The following is a 19,315-nucleotide window of genomic DNA, read 5'->3' as shown; positions in this document are numbered from 1 at the left end:
TCATAAAAGGTACATTCAGGTATGTATTATTATTAATTTGTTAACATTTTAATCTTGCTTAAAGTCAGAGAGAAGATCAAGAAAGGACACAGTGTTCTTTACTAGAGAAAAAGTCTCTAGGCAGGAGTGGAGCCCTGAAGCACAGCATTAGCTTTCTGTACCCAGCCCTCCAGTCATGATCTACAACAATTCCAGAGTGGGGAATTGGTCATACTAATTCGAGCTCCTTTGTTGATTTTATTTAAAGGCTATTTCTTCATAATTTTAGTCTGACTGGGCAAAAAGCAAAATATGAAAGCACCTTCTAATCTATGTCTGTGGTTTAGGCAATGTTTTCCAACCAGGATTATATATCAGCATTATTCTTAGGATTTTTTAAAGTACAGGTGCTCATGTTCCATCCCTGGAGAGCTGGAGATAGGAGTTTGGGTTACTGTGATATATAGTTAGAGCTAAGGACCACTGGTTTATAGTCTACAAGCATCCTATTAGAGAAAGGTAGGGATGAGCAGGATGGGGGCATGAGAAGTCATTCATTCATTCTTAGATTCATTCTCATCTGCCATTTCCAACTCTGGCAATATTCACACAAATCAGTCTAACTTAATCAACCATTAAAAGAAGCTGTCTTTATATAATTAATGTAATACATAATTATTCTCTAATATTCCCATTCTATTTTTTTTAAAACATTCTCTCCTTTCTTCCAATGCATTTCATGTTCAGCTGATTAATGAAAGCACAGATTTGTTATTTTGAAAAGTGATCACTGAAATACTTTAGCCAGACAAGCTATCAATTACATAAACGTGAAAGACAGAATCTTACCTCTCTAGTGGTGGAAGAAGGAAGAACAAAACCTTCCACAGAAAGTCCATGACACTGCAAAACAGCAAAAACCTGTCACCAAGGATATGCTGACAACTGGAAGACTGTAAGGAGACACTTAGATGCTGAGTAATCACAGGCCAGTGAAAGGCCCTGCAGCCCACGTGTCTTTGCCAAGGGGTTGCGATTAATGTGTGGCAAGAAGCAGGATTGGACTTAAGGGTATTCAAGGTTCATTCTCTACTTAAGGGAGTAAAAGGCTCAGGAGGATCTACCTATTGGATAGCCTAGTCCTAAAGATTCAGAGACTATCTAGGAGGATACCATGGTAGGTTCCAGAGCCATCACAACTAGACTTCAGAAAGATTTTTTTAGGCTAAAGAGAAAATCTAAATATATGCATGTACTGGATATGCATAATTACTACATTTTCTAGTTAAGCATCCCCCATCAGCATTCTTGATCCCCATCACCCTGCTCTACTTTCTCTATACTATCTGTCATCATTTAACATTTTGTATAATTTATGTGTTTTATTTATTGTTTGTCTCTCCCGAGTAGAATATAAGTTCTACACAGGACAGAGATTGTTGTCTGTTTTGTTTTCTGTTGTATACCTGTGAGCACCTAGGACATTGCTTAGTGCACAGTAGATGCTCAAGAAATACTGTATGAATGAATGATGGTCTATATCCCTCTCACCATCAATTCAGTTATTAAAAAGCAGTGGGAATTAATGACTTGCCATTTTAGATTTTAAAGAAATCCAAAACACCATATTTTAAACCACAGATAAATATTCCAATCCAACAGGTTTATCAACTCTACCAGACACTCCCATCCCATGTTTCATATGCCAAGTAACAATCCTTATACAGAGAATTACCAGCCTGGAAACATACGTACAGGGTTATTATGTTACATTCATACTCTGAAAGGAATGGAATGAAAAAAAACAGAGGGCAATTGTTTTTCCTCTTTATATTAGGAGTTTAAGTTTGTGTTTTGATTCTACCACAAAATACCCAATTTTCCCAGTTAGATTTTAATATTCCTTCCCTTGTATTCTCACAGCCTTCTGTGTTTGTACTTCTATCATAACACTTTTGGACTTTCATTATAGCTGCTATGCAAAAAGATGGTATCTGGGTAGAAGAGCACCTAGTACTTGTAGTCTATGAAACTGAATTGCCACAAGCCAGGTATAAGTGGAAAGATAAAGCACATATCTGTTAGCACTGTGCTATAGTTGTTTTATCGAAGGAAAACAGCTGATAGGTACTCTTTGAAAGGAAGATTGCCAGAGCTGATAGTTTAAGGAATCCATTTTCACTTTTCCAAAGGATCACCTGATTCTGTCCCTGGAAGAACATCGGTGTGCAAAAGGGAGAAACATAACTAAAGATTTTGAAGTCCTGGTTGAAGTGTTCTTCAGGTCATTATCAAGGGCAACGAAGCAAAAAATAGCACCTATGAGACTATGAATGAGACCCATGAATGAGAACTGCAGTCTTCTTAGTCTTACAAATCTGTCACAGTCATAATGGTGTGATGTCTGCTGGAATGTCTTTGGCAAACTAGGCCTTTGACAGAAAAACAAAAATTGGTCACACCAGTAAAGACTTTGGACTATTGGCATCACTATGACTGCATTTATTTAGTAGTTTTCATCCAAGAAAGAATATAGGTAAGAGTTTCTCATAAAACTTCCCATATGCCACAGTTGTTTTACTATAGTAACATTTGGTTATTAACAGCACATTGTTACAATAACATTTCTACTCTGCAATAGCTACAAAGAAAGTGTCTTTATCACTGCATTCATTTGATTGGCAGTAAGTGTATCACAATGTTTTGCAATGTCCAACTATGGCCAAAAAGATAAGCAGTGATGTTTCTGAAATGTCTTTATAAATACCACAATGGCAACAGTAATGCAGAGACTAAATTATCAATAATATCAAAATAACAAATCAACTATTTCATTTTAATGTTTTCTTCTAGGTTTTATCCATAAGAGCATATGTCTTTTATATAATTGCAATGATATCACCATCATGTCATATCTCAGACAAGAAGACTGATAATTTCATGAGGGGGGTAAAATAAAGAGACACCTATGATGTATTATGCTTACCTTCTGCAAAACTTTCCATACTTTTTGATAAAATCCAATTGGAACTCTGTTCAATGCACCATCCAGCCTTCTTCGGCGTTGCCATTGACCTTGACGACTATCTTTAGATGTCTGTTGACCAAATGCACTAGGGAAGGACCCACTACTTAGACTCATAGAGGTTCCAGATGGCTTGGGAGAAAAGCAGAGACAAGAACATAAATCAAAAGTCACCTCTGTTTTTATGACTAACGTATTATAGCACAGTGAATAATAAACACACTCAGCAGAATTATAAACCACAAATTTAAGTGTAACAGCCAAGACACAGAGGTTATAGTGAAGCTAGCAGACTTACGAGTAGCTAGCAGCAATGTAAACAGATATAATCCTTTTAGAAACCATCTAGTGATACATAAGAAGAGCCATAAAAATACTGATGACATGGGAGGTTCTTCACTGTCTCTTTCCAAGGTTATTTCTGTTAAACTTTTAACTGGTCTATGGCTTAATTTGTTGCTCTCATAGGCTATAACACAAGCTTCAATTTAAAAGAATCAAAATAAGACACAAAGTATGGTATCTTACTACAATGAAATTAAATTAGAAATCAGTAGCAAAAGGAAATTTGGAAAATTTACAAATATGTGAAAATTAGACAATACATCCCCAAATAACCAGTGGGGCAAGAAAGAAATCACAAGGAAAATTAGAAAACACTTTAAGATGAACGAAATTGAAAACAACATACCAAAACTTATGGGATACAGCTAAAGAGAACTTTATTTTATAAATGTTTGTACTAAAAAAGAAGAAATATCTCAAATTAATAACTAAACCTTCTACCTTAAGACAATGAAAAAAAGAAGAAATGAAGAGCAAACTAAAATGAAAGCAAGGAGAAGAAAAAATTAAGATTATAACAGAAAGAAAAATAAAAAAGAAAACAAAAGTAACTGAGGAAAAACCAATGAAACCAAAGTTTGTCTCTTTGAAAATCAACAAAATTGAAAAAGATTTATCTAGACATACCAAAAAAGGGAAATGTATTAAAATCAGGATAGAAAGAGAAGACTCACTTCCAGTCTTAAAGAAATAAAAAGGATTATAAGGACATACCATTGGTAGCCATAGTGCCAAGATGGCAGTGTAGAAGGATGTGTGCTCATCTTCTCCTGTGAGAACTCCAAACTTGCAACTAACCACTGAACAACCATCAACAGGAGAATGTTGGATCCCACCAAAAAAAAGATTCCCATGTTCAAGGGCAAAGGAGAAACCCCAACAAGACAGTAGGAGGAGTGAAATCGCATTTAGAATCAAACCTCATACTGGCCAGAGATGCTCGGAGGGCTCAAACCAAACCTTGTGTGCACCAGGACCCAGGTACCCCACAGAGACTGAGCCAGACCTGCCTCTGAGTGTTTAGGTGTCTCCTGTAGAGGCACAGACCAGCAGTGGCCTGCCAGGGGGACAGGGGCTCTGGCTGCAGAAGACCTGGGAGGCGCAGGGTGTGAACCCCACATAGAGCCACCGAGCAGACAACCCACAAACTGGAGAACAATTGTAACAAAGAAGGTATCGCACTGTTGCGAAATTCTAGGGCCCACTGCAGATTTCCCAACCTGGGGATCTGGCAAAGGGACTGAGAACGCACAAGGAATTTGACTTTGAAGGCCAGTGGTATATCATTACAGAACTTCCACAGGACTGGGGAAAAACACCCTTGGAGGGCACACACAAAACCTTGTGTGCACCAGGACCCAGGAGAAAGGAGCAATGACCCCACAAGAAACTGAGCCAGGCTTGCTGTGAGTGTCCAGGAGTCTCCAGAGGAGGCATGAGTTGACAGTGACTGCCGTGGGGTCAGGGGCGCTGAATACAACAGTCTTGGCATAAGCTCCTTTGAAGGAGTTTACCATTATTGCCATTACCCTTACCATAGGTAAGCCAAACTACAAGGAGGGAACAGAGCCCTGCCCATCAACAGAAAACTAGATTAAGATTTACTAAGCATGGCCCGCCCATCAAAGCAAGGCCCAGATTCCTCCCATCAGGAAGCTTCCACAACCCTCTTATCCTTATCTATCAGAGGACATACAGAATGGAAACCACAATTACAGAAAGCTAACCAAACTGATCGAAGTGCTCTGGCTGCAACGGACCGCACAGAAGCTTGGCCGTGAGGAGCTACCCCTCGCCCAAGGTCAGGGGTGGCGACTGAGAGCGCCAGGCTGCGATGGGGCAGGAACGGCCCAGAGGAGCTACCCCACGTCTGAGGTCAGGGGTGGCGGCCGAGAGGAGCTACCCCACGTCTGAGGTCAGGCGGGGCAGCCAAGACTATCTACCCCACCCCTGAGGTCAGGGGCGGCAGCCAAGAGGAGCAACCCCACGTCCAAGGAGCGGTGGCTGCGGGGGCGCAGAAGGGCCGAGAGGAGCTACTACATGTTCAAGGTCAGGAGGGGTGGCCGTGAGGAGATATTCCTCATCTAAGGTAAGGAGCAGTGGCTGTGCTTTGCTGGAGCAGCCATAAAGAGATACCCCATGTCCAAGGTAAGAGAAACCCAAGTAAGACGGTAGGTGTTGCAAGAGGGCATCAGAGGGCAGAAACACTAAAACCACAATCACAGAAAACTAGCCAATCTGATCACATGGACCATAGTCTTGTCTAACTCAATGAAACTAAGCCATGCCGTGTGGGGCCACCCAAGACGGTTGGGTCATGGTGGAGAGATCTGAACACAATGTGGTTCACTGGAGAAGGGAATGGCAAACCACTTCAGTATTCTTGCCTTGAGAACACCATGAACAGTATGAAAAGGCAAAATGATAGGATACTGAAAGAGGAACTCCCCAGGTCGGTAGGTGCCCAATATGCTACTGGAGATCAGTGGAGAAATAACTCCAGAAAGAATGAAGGGATGGAGCCAAGCAAAAACAACACCCAGTTGTGGATGGGACTGGTGATAGAAGCAAGGTCTGATGCTGTAAAGAGCAATATTGCATAGGAACCTGGAATGTTAGGTCCATGAATCAAGGCAAATTGGAAGTGGTCAAACAGGAGATGGCAAGAGTGAATGTCGACATTCTAGGAATCAGCGAACTGAAATGGACTGGAAGGGGTGAATTTAACTCAGATGACCATTATATCTACTACTGTGGGCAGGAATCCCTTAGAAGAAATGGAGTAGCCATCATGGTCAACAAGAGAGTCCGAAATGCAGTACTTGGGTGCAATCTCAAAAACGACAGAATGATCTCTGTTCGTTTCAAAGGCAAACCATTCAATATCACGGTAATCCAAGCCTATGCCCCAACCAGTAATGCTGAAGAAGCTGAAGTTGAATGGTTCTATGAAGACCTACAAGACCTTTTAGAACTAACACCCAAAAAAGATGTCCTTTTCATTATAGGGGACTGGAACGCAAAAGTATGAAGTCAAGAGATACCTGGAGTAACAGGCAAATTTGGCATTGAGTAAAAATGAAGCAGGGGAAAGGCTAACAGAATTTTGCCAAGAAAATGTACTGGTCATATCAAACACCCACTTGCAACAAAACAAGAGATAGCTCTCTACACATGGACATCACCAGATGGTCAATACCAAAATCAGATTGATTATATTCTTTGCAGTCAAAGACGGAGAGCTCTATACAGTCAGCAAAAACAAGACTGGGAGCTGACTGTGGCTCAGATCATGAACTCCATATTGCAAAATTCAGACTTAAATTGAAGAAAGTAGGGAAAACCACTAGGCCATTCAGCTATGACCTAAATAAAATCCCTTATGATTATACAGTAGAAGTGACAAATAGATTCAAGGGATTAGATCTGATAGACAAAGTGCCTCAAGAACTATGGACAGTGGTTTGTAACATTGTACAGGAGGCGGTGATCAGAACTTTCCCCCAAAAGAAGAAATGCAAAAGGGCAAAACGGTTGTCTGAGGAGGCCTAACAGATAGTTGAGAAAACAAAAGAAGTGAAAGGAGAAAAGGAAAGATATACCTATCTGAATGCAGAGTTCCAAAGAAGAACAAGGAGAGACAAGAAAGCCTTCCTAAGTGATCAATGCAAAGAAATAGAGGAAAACAATAGAATAGGAAAGACTAGAGATCTCTACAAGAAAATTAGAGAGAAGGGGTCCCAAGATAGCAGAGGAACAGGATAGGGAGACCACTTTCTCCCCCACAAATTCATCAAAAGATCATTTGAACAGTGAGCAACTTCCACAAAACAACTTCTGAATGCTGGCAGAGGACACCAGGAACCCAGCAAGGCAGCCCAATCTCTTCAAAAGAAGGCTCAGTTCAGTTCAGTCACTCAATCATTGCGATCCCATGGACTGCAGCATGCCAGGCTTCTCTGTCCATCACCAACTCCCAGAGCTTGCTCAAACTCATGTCCAAGGAGTCAGTGATGCCATCCAACTATCTCATCCTCTGTCATTCCCTTCTCCTCCTGCCTTCAATCTTTCCCAGCATCAGGATCTTTTCCAGTGAGTCAGTTCTTTGCATCAGGTGGTCAAAGTATTGGAGCTTCAGCTTCAGCATCAGTCCTTCCAGTGACTATTCAGGACTGATTTCCTTTAGGATTGACTGGTTTGATCTCCTTGCAATCCAAGGGACTCTCAAGAGTCTTCTCCAACACCACAGTTCAAAAGCATCAATTCCTCGGCACTCAGCTGTCTTAATAGTCCAACTCTCACATCCATATATGACTACTGGAAAAACCATAGCTTTGACTAGACAGACCTCTGTTGGCAAAGCAATGTCTTTGCTTTTTAATATGCTGCCTAGGTTGGTCATAGCTTTTCTTCCAAGGAGCAAGTGTCTTTTAATTTCATGGTTGCAGTCATCATCTGCAGTGATTTTGGAGCCCCCCCCCAAAATAAAGTCTCTCACTGTTTCCATTGTTTCCCCATCTATTTCCCAAGAAGTGATGGGACCAGATGCCATGATCTTAGTTTTCTGAATGTTGAGTTTTAAGCCAACTTTTTCACTCTATTCTTTCACTTTCATCAAGAGGCTCTTTAGTTCTTCTTCATTTTTTGCCATAAGGGTAGTGTCATCTGCATATCTGAGGTTATTGATATTTCTCCCAGCAATCTTGATTCCAGCTTATGCTTCATCCAGCCCAGCATTTCACATGATGTACTCTGCACATGAGTTAAATAAGCAGTGTGACAATATAAAGCCTTGATGTACTCCTTTCCCAATTTGGAACCAGTTTGTTGTTCCATGTCCGGTTCTAAGTGTTGCTTCTTGAGCTGCATACAGATTTCTCAGGAGGCAGGTAAGGTGGTCTGGTATTCCCATCTCTTTCAGAATTTTCCACAGTTTGTTGTGATCCACACAGTCAAAGGCTTTAGTGTAGTCAATGAAGCAGAAGCAGATGTTTTTCTGGAATTATCTTGCTTTTTCTATGATCCAAAGGATGTTGGCAATTTGATCTCTGGTTCCTCTGCCTTTTCTAAATCCAGCTTGAACATCTGACAGTTCACAGTTCATGAACTGTTGAAGCTTGGCTTGGACAATTTTGAGCATTACTTTGCTAGTGTGTGAGATGAGCGCAATTGTGCAGTAGTTTGAAAATTCTTTGGCATTGCCTTTCTTTGGGATTGGAATAAAAACTGACCTTTTCCAGTCCTGTGGCCACTGCTGAGATTTCCAAATTTGCTGGCATATTGAGTGCAGCACTTTCACAGCATCATCTTTCAGGATTTGAAATAGCTCAACTGTAATTCCATCACCTCCACTAGCTTTGTTTGTAGTGCTGCTTCCTAAGGCCCACTTGACTTTGCATTTCAGGATGTCTGGCTCTAAGTGAGTGATTACAGCATCATAGTCATCTGAGTCATGAAGATCGTTTTTTGTATAGCTCTTCTGTGTATTATTGCCACCTGTTCTTAATATCTTCTGCTTCTGTTAAGTTCATATCATTTTTGTCCTTTATTGTGCCCATCTTTGCATGAAATGTTCCCTTGGTATCTCTAATTTTCTTGAAGAAGAGATCTAATCTTTCCCATTCTATTGTTTTCCTCTATTTCTTTGCATTGATCACTTAGGAAGGCTTTCTTATCTCTCCTTGCTATTCTTTGGAACTCTGCATTCAAATGGGTATATCTTTACTTTTATCCTTTGCCTTCAGCTTCTCTTGTTTTCTCAGCTATTTGTAAGGCCTCCTCAGACAACTATTTTGCCTTTTTGCATTTCTTTTTCTTGGGGATGGTCAAAAGGAGGTAGGACAAAATATTAAAGACAAAAACAGAGAGAAAGGATTTAGGGTCAGAGATCCATCCTGGGGAGCAAGTGTTGAAGGAAGAGAAGTTTCCGCACAATAGGAAACCCTCTTACAGTTGTGACAGTGGGGACCTTTGGAATCTCAGAGGTCAACATTACCAAAACACACACACACAGAGACACACAGACACACAGACAGACAGACACACACAGAATATATGCCTAACTGCAACTACTTGCAGAGAAGTGGCTCAGACACTTGTGTCTGCCAGCAGCAAGTGGGGGCTGGGCAGGTAGGCATGGGCTGCATCATTGGTCCTTAGGGTAAGGACTGGGCTTGAATGCCTGAGGACCATCTGAATGGGGTAATGTGAGATAGTAACCCAAACTGTTGGATCACCAGAGAGACAAAAAAATTAAAAAAAAAAATGGACCTTTCCTGTGAAAGGCTCTTACTCCCCACGGTTACCCCTGGCATGCTCAACAAAGGAGTCACCTTTGTTGAGAACAAAAAAAAAAAAAGAGAGAACAAAGGATTGTACCCTAGCGAATACCAAAGGAGAGCAAGTCGGATGCCATTTAGGGCCCTCCCTCCCCTGAGGCAGAGAAGCAGTGGGACAGCCAGAGCTGTAAGGCAAGGGGTTGCTACAATCTTGGCCCCAGAGACTACGTCTTTCACCAAACTATGAGCAGGTTGCCAGTTGCTAGCCATGTCTTCCTGGGATCGTGGGTGGTTCACATCCACCAGGAGTGTCACAGAGAAGCTGAGATCAGCTTCCCAGAGGAGACACACGACACATTTGAGATTGTACCCTTTGACGCACCCAGGAAACTGAGTGGTCAGGACCAGGGAGGTGCATAAGATGCACAGCCCACCTGGGACAGTGCGCTTAACAAGCACCCAGTCGCCTGAGCAGCTTGGTCCTGGGAAGGGCACAAAATGCACAGCCTATCTGGGTCTGTGCCCATGCGGAGCACCCAAGAACCTGAGTGGCTTAGATGTGGGAAGTGCAAGAAATGCAGGACTCACTTGGGACAGCACCCTTGCAGAGCATCCTGGAGCCTAAGCAGTGTGGAAGTACATGCCACCTTGGGCTGTGACAAACCCAGTGTGGTCCATCCACTGCATGCACCCCACACACATGCCAGCAGTATTTGTTTGAAGTATCTGTCTCTCCCCACAGCACAACTGGACAAGTGAGCCTAAATAAGTGGCCACCTTTACCACCTTGTGTCAGGGCAGAAATTAGACACTGTAGAGACTTGCAAACAGAGGAAGTCAAAATAAACAAAGAAGGGGGAAGCCACCCTGGAAGTGACAGGTGCAACAGATTAAAACCCTGTAGTTAATGCTGAGATGGTGTATTTGAGGGGCAACTATAAAGAAAGCTGAGCGCTGAAGAATTGATGCTTTTGAGCTGTGGTGTTGGAGAAGACTCTTGAGAGTCCCTTGGACTGCAAGGAGATCCAACCATTCCATCCTGAAGGAGATCAGTCCTGGCTGTTCATTGGAAGGACTGATGCTGAAGCTGAAACTCCAGTACTTTGGCCACCTCATGCGAAGAGTTGACTCGTTGGAAAAGACCCTGATGATGGGAGGGATTGGGGGCAGGAGGAGAAGGGAACAACAGAGGATGAGATGGCTGGATGGCATCACCGACTCGATGGGCATGAGTGTGAGTAAACTTTGGGAGCTGGTGATGGACAGGGAGGCCTGGCCTGCTGCGATTCACAGGGTCGCAAAGAGTTGGACATGACTGAGTGACTGAACTGAACTGAACTGATAGACCATGAGAACAAGTATAAATCAAAACAAGCAACTCTCTGACACTGAACTGACTCCACACTGCCCACAATAGCTCCAGAGCTATTCCTAGATATATTTTTACTATTATCACTTCTTAATTTTTTAAAATAATAGTTATTTATTACTACTTTAACTTTCATTTTTATACCTACTATTACCTTTCTAAAAAAACCCCTATTTAAAAAAAACTCCATATATTTTTTAAATTTTCATGATTTTTTTGTATTTTTTATATTGTATTTTTGAGAGTCTAACTTCCATTCTAGGTTTTTAATCTTTGCTTTTTGATATTTGTTATCAATTTTCTACCTTTAAGAATCTAATTTTCACTATCCATTTTCACTTAGAGATTTGATTACTGGCTTGATTTCTCTCTCCCTTTTTGACTCTCCCTTTTCTCCCCCAGGTCACCTCTATCTCCCTTCTCCCTCTTATCTTCCCTATATAACTCTGTGAATCTATCTCGGTATTCATGGCTCTGGAGAGTTGTTTCACCATTAGCCAAAGGGTTTTATCTTCTGTGCTGCATGGATGGAGAAGTCTTGAGGCTACTGCAAGAAGAGGACCAAAATCCAGAGGCAGGAGGCTCAACTTCAGAACTTTAGAGCATCAGAAAACTCCTGACTCCATGGAACTTTGATAGACAAGAGCCCACTCCAAAGTCTCCATATATACACTGAAACCAAGCTCCACACAAGAGCCAACAAGTTCCAGTGCAACACACAGCACGTTAATTCTCCAGCAAAATGGGAACAGAATCCTGAACATTAAAAGACGGGCTGCCCAAAGCCATACCAAACCCGTAGATACCACAAAACTCACTACTGGACACTTCACTGCACTCCAAAGAGAAGAGATCCAGCTCCACCCACCAGAACACAAACAGAAGTTCCCCCACCCAGGAAATCTTGACAAATCAATGGTCCACCCTGCCTCCAACCCACCACAGGGAGCAGACTCCACAGTTAAGAGGAACCACAGTCTTCCAGCTTGCAGAAAGGGCACTCCAAACACAGCAAAGTAAACAAAATGAAAAGGCAGAGAAATACTCAGCAGGTGAACAAATATGATAAAAACCTACCAATCCAAACAAAAGAGGAGGAGATAGGGAGTCTACCTGAAAAATAATTCAGAATAATGATAGTAAAGATGATCCAAAATCTTGAAAACAAAATGTAATTACAGATAAACAGACTAGAGACAAGTACTGAGAAGATGCAAGAAATGTTTAACAAGGACCTAGAAGAAATAAAGAAGAACCAATCAATAAAGAACAGTGCAACAACTGCAATTAGAAACACTTTGGAGGGAACCAACAGTAGAATAACTGAGGCAGAAGAGAGGATAAGTGAGGTGGAAGATAGAGTGGTGGAAATAAATGAAGCAGAGAGGAAAAACAAAAAAATAATTAAAAGAAATGAGGATAACCCCAGAGACCTCTGGGACAATGTTAAAGGCCCCAGTGTTCAAATCATAGGTGTCCCAGAAAAAGAAAACAAAAAGAAAGGGCCTGAGAGAATACTTGAGGAGATAATAGTTGAAAACTTCCCTAAAATGGGGAAGGAAATAGCCACCCAAGTCCAAGAAACCTAGAGAATCCAAACAGGATCAACCCAAGGTGAAACACCTCAAGACACATATTAATCAAAATAATAAAAATTAAACACAAAGACCAAATATTAAAAGCAGCAAGGGAAAAGCAACAAATAACACACAAGGGGATCCCCATAAGGATAACAGCTAATCTTTCAGTAGAAACTCTTCAGACCAGAAGGGAATGGCAGGACACATTTAAAGTAATGAAAAAGAAAAACCTACACCCAAAATTGCTCTACCCAGAAAGATCTCATTCAGATACTAAGGAGAAATCAAAAGCTTTACAGACAAGCAAAAGCTGAGAGAATTCAGCACCACCAAACCAGCTCTTCAATAAATGCTAAAGGATCTTCTCTAGACAAGAAACACAGAAAAGGTTTACAAAAATTAACCCAAACAACAAAGTAAATGGGGATGGGATCATATTTATCAATAATTACCTTAAATGTAAATGGGTTAAATGCTCCAACCAAAAGACAAAGACTGGCCAAACGGTTACAAAAACAAGACCCCTATATATGCTGTCTACAAGAGCCCCACCTCAAACCTAGGGACACATACACTGAAAGTGAGGGGCTGGAAAAAGATATTTCATGCAAATGGAGACCAAAAGAAAGCAGGACTAGCAATACTCCTATCAGATAAAATAGACTTTGAAATAAAGACGATGATAAGAGACAAAAAAGGACACTACATATGATCAAGGGATCAACTCAAGAAGAAAATATAACACTTATAAATATATATGCACCCAATAAGAGCACCCAAGGCAAAGGCTAACAAGTATGATAGGGGAAATTGACAGTAACACAATAATAGTGGGGAATTTTTTTATCCCATTCACTCCTATGGTTAGATCAACCAAACAGAAAACTAGCAAGGAAACATAGGCTTTAAATGATACAATGGACCATTTAGATCTAATTGATACATATATATAGAGAGAGCACTTCACCGCCCCCCCCCAAAATGGATTTCACCTTTTTCTCAAGTGCAAATGGAACATTCTCCAGGATAGATCACATCCTGGGCCACAAATATAGTCTTGACAAATTTTAAAAAACTGAAATTATTTCAAGCATCTTTTCTGATCACAATGTGGTAAGATTAGATATTAACTATAGGAAAGAAACTATAAAAACACACACACATATGGAGGATAAACAACATGCTTCTGAATAACCAACAGATCATGGAAGAAATCAAAAGGGAAATCAAAATATGTATAAAACAAATGAAAATGAAAACACAACAATCCCAAACCTATGGGATTCAGTAAAAGCAGTGCTAAGAGGGAGGTTCATACCAATACAAGCTTACCTCAAGAAACAAGTGAAACATCAAATAAACAACCTAAGTTTACACCTAAAGCAAATAGAAAAAAAAAAAACCAGAAAAACCGCAAAGTTAGTAGAAGGAAAAAAATCATAGAAATCAGAGCAGAAATGAATGAAAAAGAAATGAAGGGGACTACAGCAAAGATCAACAAAACTAAAAACTGGTTCTTTGAGAAGATAAATAAAATAGACAAACCATTAGCCTGACTCATCAAGAAAAAAAGGGAGAAGAATCAAATGAATAAAATTAGAAATGGAAATGGAGAAATTACAACAGACAACACAGAAGTACAAAATATCATAAGAGACTACTTTGAGCAACTATATGCCAATGAAATGGATGACTTGGAAGAAACAGAGGAATTCTTAGAAAAGTATAACCTTCCAAAACTGAACCTGGAAGAAATAGAAATTTTAACAGAATCATCACAAGCATGGAAATTGAAACTGTAATCAAAAATCTTCCAAGAAACAAAAGCCCAGGACAAGCTGGCTTCACAGGTGAATTCTACCAAAAATTTAGAGAAGAGCTAACACCTATCCTACTCAAACTCTTCCAGAAAATTGCAGAGGGAGTTAAACTCCCAAACTCATTCTATGAGGCCACCATCACCCTAATACCAAAACCAGACAAAGACGACACCAAAAAAGAAAACCACAGGCCAATATCACTGATGAACATAGATGCAAAAATCCTCAATAAAATTCTAGCAAATAGAATCCAACAACATATTAAAAAGAACATACATCGTGATCAAGTGGGCTTTATCCCAGGGATGCAAGGATTCTTCAATATTTGCAAATCAGTCAATGTGATACACATTAACAAATTGAAAGATAAAAACCATATGATTATCTCAATAGATGCAGAGAAAACCTTTGACAAAATTGAACACCCATTTATGATAAAAACTCTCCAGAAAGCAGGCATAGAAGGAACATACCTCAACATAATAAAAGCCATATATGATAAACCCACAGGAAACATTATCCTCAATGGTGAAAAATTGAAAGCATTTCCTCTAAAATCAGGAACAAGACAAGGGTGCCTACTCTCACCACTACTATTCAACGTAGTTTTAGAAGTCCTAGCCACAGCAATCACAGAAGAAAAAGAAATAAAAGGAATCCAGATTGGAAAAGAAGAATCAAAACTCTCACTGTTTGCAGATGACAAGATCATGGCATCTGGTCCCATCACTTTATGACAAATAGATGGGGAAAGAATGGAAACAGTGACTGACTTTATTTTCTTAGGCTCCAAAATCACTGCAGATGGTGACTGCAGCCATGAAATTAAAGATACTTGCTTCTTGGATGAAAAGCTATGACAAACCTAGACAGCATATTAAAATGTAGAGACATTACTTTGCTGACAAAGGTACATACAGTACATTGGTTTTTCCAGTAGTCATGTATGGATGTGAGAGTTGGACCACAAAGAAAGTTGAGTGCTGAAGAATTGATGCTTTTGAACTGTGATGTTGAAGAAGACTCTTGAGAGTCCCTTGCTCTGCAAGGAGATCAAACCAGTCAATCCTAAATGAAATCGACCCTGAATATTCATTGGAAGGACTGATGCTGAAGCTGAATCTCTTTGGCCACATCATAGGAAGGCTGACTCATAGAAAAGACCCTGATGCTGGGAAGATTGAAGGCAGGAGAAGCAGGGGACAACAAAGGATGAGATGGTTGGATGGCATCACTAACTCAAAGGATATTAGTTTGATCAAACTCTGGGAGATGGTGAAGGTCAGGGAAGCCTGGTGTGCTGCAGTACATGCGGTCTATGACACACCTCCCAGAATATTGGAAATAAAAGCAAAAATAAACAAATAGGACCTAATTAAACTTAAAAGCTTTTGCACAACAAGGGAAACTATAAGCAAAGTGAAAAGACAGCCTTCAGAATGGGAGAAAATAATAGCAAATGAAGAAACAGACAAAGGATTAATCTCAAAAATATACAAGCAACTCCTGAAGCTCAATTCCAGAAAAATAAATGACCCAATCAAAAAATGGGCCAAAGAACTAAACAGACATTTCTCCAAAGAAGACATACAGATGGCTAACAAACACATGAAAAGATGCTCAACATCACTCATTATCAGAGAAATGCAAATCAAAACCACAATGAGGTACCACTACATGCTAGTCAGAATGGCTGCTACCCAAAAGTCTACAAGCAATAAATGCTGGAGAGGGTGTGGAGAAAAGGGAACCCTCTTACACTGTTGGTGGGAATGCAAACTACAGCCACTATGGATAACAGTGTGGAGATTCCTTAAAAAAACTGGAAATAGAACTGCCATATGACCAGCAATCCCACTCCTGGGCATACACACTGAGGAAACCAGATCTGAAAGAGACATGTGTACCCCAATGTTCATTGCAGCACTGTTTATAATAGCCAGGACATGGAAGCAACCTAGATGTCCATCAGCAGATGAATGGATAAGAAAGCTGTAGTACATATACACAATGGAATATTACTCAGCCATTAAAAAAGAATACATCTGAATCAGTTCTAATGAGATGGATGAAACTGGAGCCCATTATACAGAGTGAAGTAAGCCAGAAAGATAAACACCAATACAGTATACTAATGCATATATATGGAATTTAAAAAGATGGTAACGATAACCCTATATGCAGGACAGAAAAAGTGAAACAGATGTACAGAACAGACTTTTGGACTCTGTGGGAGAAGGCGAGGGTGGGATGATCTGAGAGAATAGCATTGAAACATGTATATTATCAAGTGTGAAACAGATTGCCAGCTCAGGTTGGATGCATGAGACAAGTGCTCGGGGCTGGTGCACTGGGAAGACCCAGAGGGATGGGATGGGGAGGGAGGTGGGAGGGGGGAACAGGATAGGGAACACATGTAAATCCATGGCTGATTCATGTCAATGTATGGCAAAAACCACTACAATATTGTAATTAGCCTCCAACTAATAAAAATAAATGAAAAAGAAAAAAGAAAAAAAAAAAGAATCAGAGATGACTGAGTGACTGAACAATAATAGCAACATCAAAGCAGTAGAATAAAACATAAAACCCACATCATCGTAATAGATACAGAAAAGCATTTAATAAATTCTAACACTCCTGTGACTGTGTGGATCACAACAAACTATGGAAAATTCTTAAAGAGATAGGAGTACCAGACCACCTTACCTGTCTTCTGATAAACCTGTAGGTGGTTTAAGAAGCAATAGCTAGAACCAGACACAGAACGACTGACTGGTTCAAAATTGAAAAAGGAGTGTGACAAGACTGTATGTTGTCACCATGTTTATTTAGCTTATATGCAGAGTGCATCATGTGAAATGAAGGCGTGGATGAATCACAAGCTGGAATCAAGATTGCTGCTAAAAATATCAACAACCTCAGATTTGCAGCTATCAGTCTAATGGCAGTAAGTGAAGAGGAACTAAAAGAGCCTCTTGATGGGGGTGAAACAGGAGAGTGAAAAAGCTGGCTTGAAACTAAACATTAAAAAAAACTAAGCTCATGGCATCTGGTCCCATCTCTTCATGTCAAATAGAAGGGGAAAAAGTGGAAGCAGTGACAGATTTTATTTTCTTGGGCTCCAAAATCATTGTGGATGGTGACTGTAGCCATGAAATTAAAAGATGCTTGTTTCTTGGAAGGAAAGCTATGACCAACCTAGACAGTGTTATTAAAAGGCAGAGACATCACTTTGACCACAAAGGTCCATATATCCAAAGCTATGGTTTTTCCTGTAGTCATGTATGGATGTGAGAGTTAGACCCATAAAGAAGGCTGAGTGCCAAGGAATTGATGCTTTTGAATTGTGATGCTGGAGAAGACTCTTGAGAGTTCCTTGGCCTCCAAGAAGATCAAACCAGTCAATTCTAAAGAAAATCAACTCTGAATACTTATTGGAAGGACTGTTGCTTATGCTGAAGCTCCAATACTTTGGCCACCTGATGCAAAGAGCTGACTCATTGAAAAAGACCCTGATGCTGGGAAAGATTGAAGGCGGGAGGAGAAGTTGACGACTAAGGATGAGATGGTTAGATGACATTGCCAACACAATACAGATGAATTTTAGCAAACTCCAGGTGATAGTGGAGACTAGAGGAGCCTGGCATTCTATAGTTATGGGGTTGCAAGGAGTCGGGCATGACTTAGTGATTGAAAAACAACCCTCCCCTTCATGATAAAAACATTCAACAAACTGGAAACAAACGGGTTCTTCCTAAATCTCATAAAGGGCATCTACAAAAAACCCATTGCTGACATTATAATGAATGGTTGATAACTGAATGTTTTCCCTCCTAAGATCAGAAGAAGATAAAGATGTTTAATCTTGCTACTTCTATTCAACATCATACTGGAGGCTCTAACCAGAGCTATTGAGCAAGAAAGAAAATAGAAGTCATTGAGAGTGCAAAGTCATTTGCAGATGACATGGCCTTGTATATAGGGAATTCACTAAAAATCAATTAAATCTAATAAATGATTTCATTAAGTCTGCTTGATATAAGATCAATACACAAAAATCAATTGCATTTCTAAACAGTAGCAACCAACAATCTGAAAATGAAATTAAGAAAATAATTCCATTTAAAACAGCATTAAAATAATAAAATACTTAGGAATAAATTTAACAAAAGAACTGTAAAATCTACACTCTGAAAACTATAAAAGATGTTGAAAGAAATTATAGACCTAAATAAATAGAAATCCTATTTTAATGGATCAGAAGGCGTAATACTGTTAAAAGGCCTAATACTGTTAAAATTTCAATACTCTCAAAACTGATCTACAGGCTGAACACAATCTTTATCAAAATCCTACAGAGTTCTTTGCAAAAATTGATAAGCCTATCCTAACATTCATGTGGAAATTCAAGAGACCCATTATAGCTAACACAATCTTAAAAAAGAAGATCAAAGTTGGAGAACTCACAATTCCTAATTTCAAAATTTATTACAAAGCTATAATTATAAAAAATGTGTTGGGAGACACTGCTTTGGGAAAGCAAGTGTTCTCGTTACTTGCTGCAAATTCTTCCTTCTCTGGAAAAAAAAAAAGACTGTAATACATGCATAGGTTAGGTAGGTATATCAGTGAGGTAGAATTGGGAGTTCAGAAATAAACCATTACACTTTTGCCAATTTTTAACCAGGGTGTCAAGAAAAGTAAATGTAGGAAAGATAGTCTTTTCAAAAATAGTGCTGAAACAACTGGATAGTCACATTCAAAAGAGAGAAGTTGAACCCCCTACTTCACTCCATACACAAAAAATAAGTCCAAATGGGTTACTATGCAGAAAAGAGTTAACACAGCAGGCCAGAAGTGCTATTCTTGGAAGGCCTGATGACAAGATTGACCTTTGGTTGGTATTTGGAAAGCTG

General features: G+C 39.9%; 1 protein-coding gene across 5 annotated transcripts in view; it reads right to left on the bottom strand.

The window, feature by feature from the left end:
• PHKA1 (phosphorylase kinase regulatory subunit alpha 1) overlaps window positions 1-19,315 on the bottom strand; it is a 185,834-nt gene that overhangs the window by 3,898 nt on the left and 162,621 nt on the right. For all 5 annotated transcript variants that reach the window (XM_043895553.1, XM_043895554.1, XM_043895555.1 and 2 more), the window contains 2 exons: window positions 2,966-3,136; window positions 829-882 (listed from right to left, as the gene is read on the bottom strand). In XM_043895553.1, the coding sequence (XP_043751488.1) occupies window positions 829-882; window positions 2,966-3,136 (225 nt within the window). The remainder of the gene's footprint in view (window positions 1-828; window positions 883-2,965; window positions 3,137-19,315) is intronic.

The sequence above is a fragment of the Cervus elaphus genome, chromosome X (assembly GCF_910594005.1).
Source record: "Cervus elaphus chromosome X, mCerEla1.1, whole genome shotgun sequence".
Taxonomy (NCBI): domain Eukaryota; kingdom Metazoa; phylum Chordata; class Mammalia; order Artiodactyla; family Cervidae; genus Cervus; species Cervus elaphus.
The sequence above is the reverse complement of the archived record's forward strand: the minus strand, read 5'-3'. Positions and strand labels throughout refer to the sequence as shown.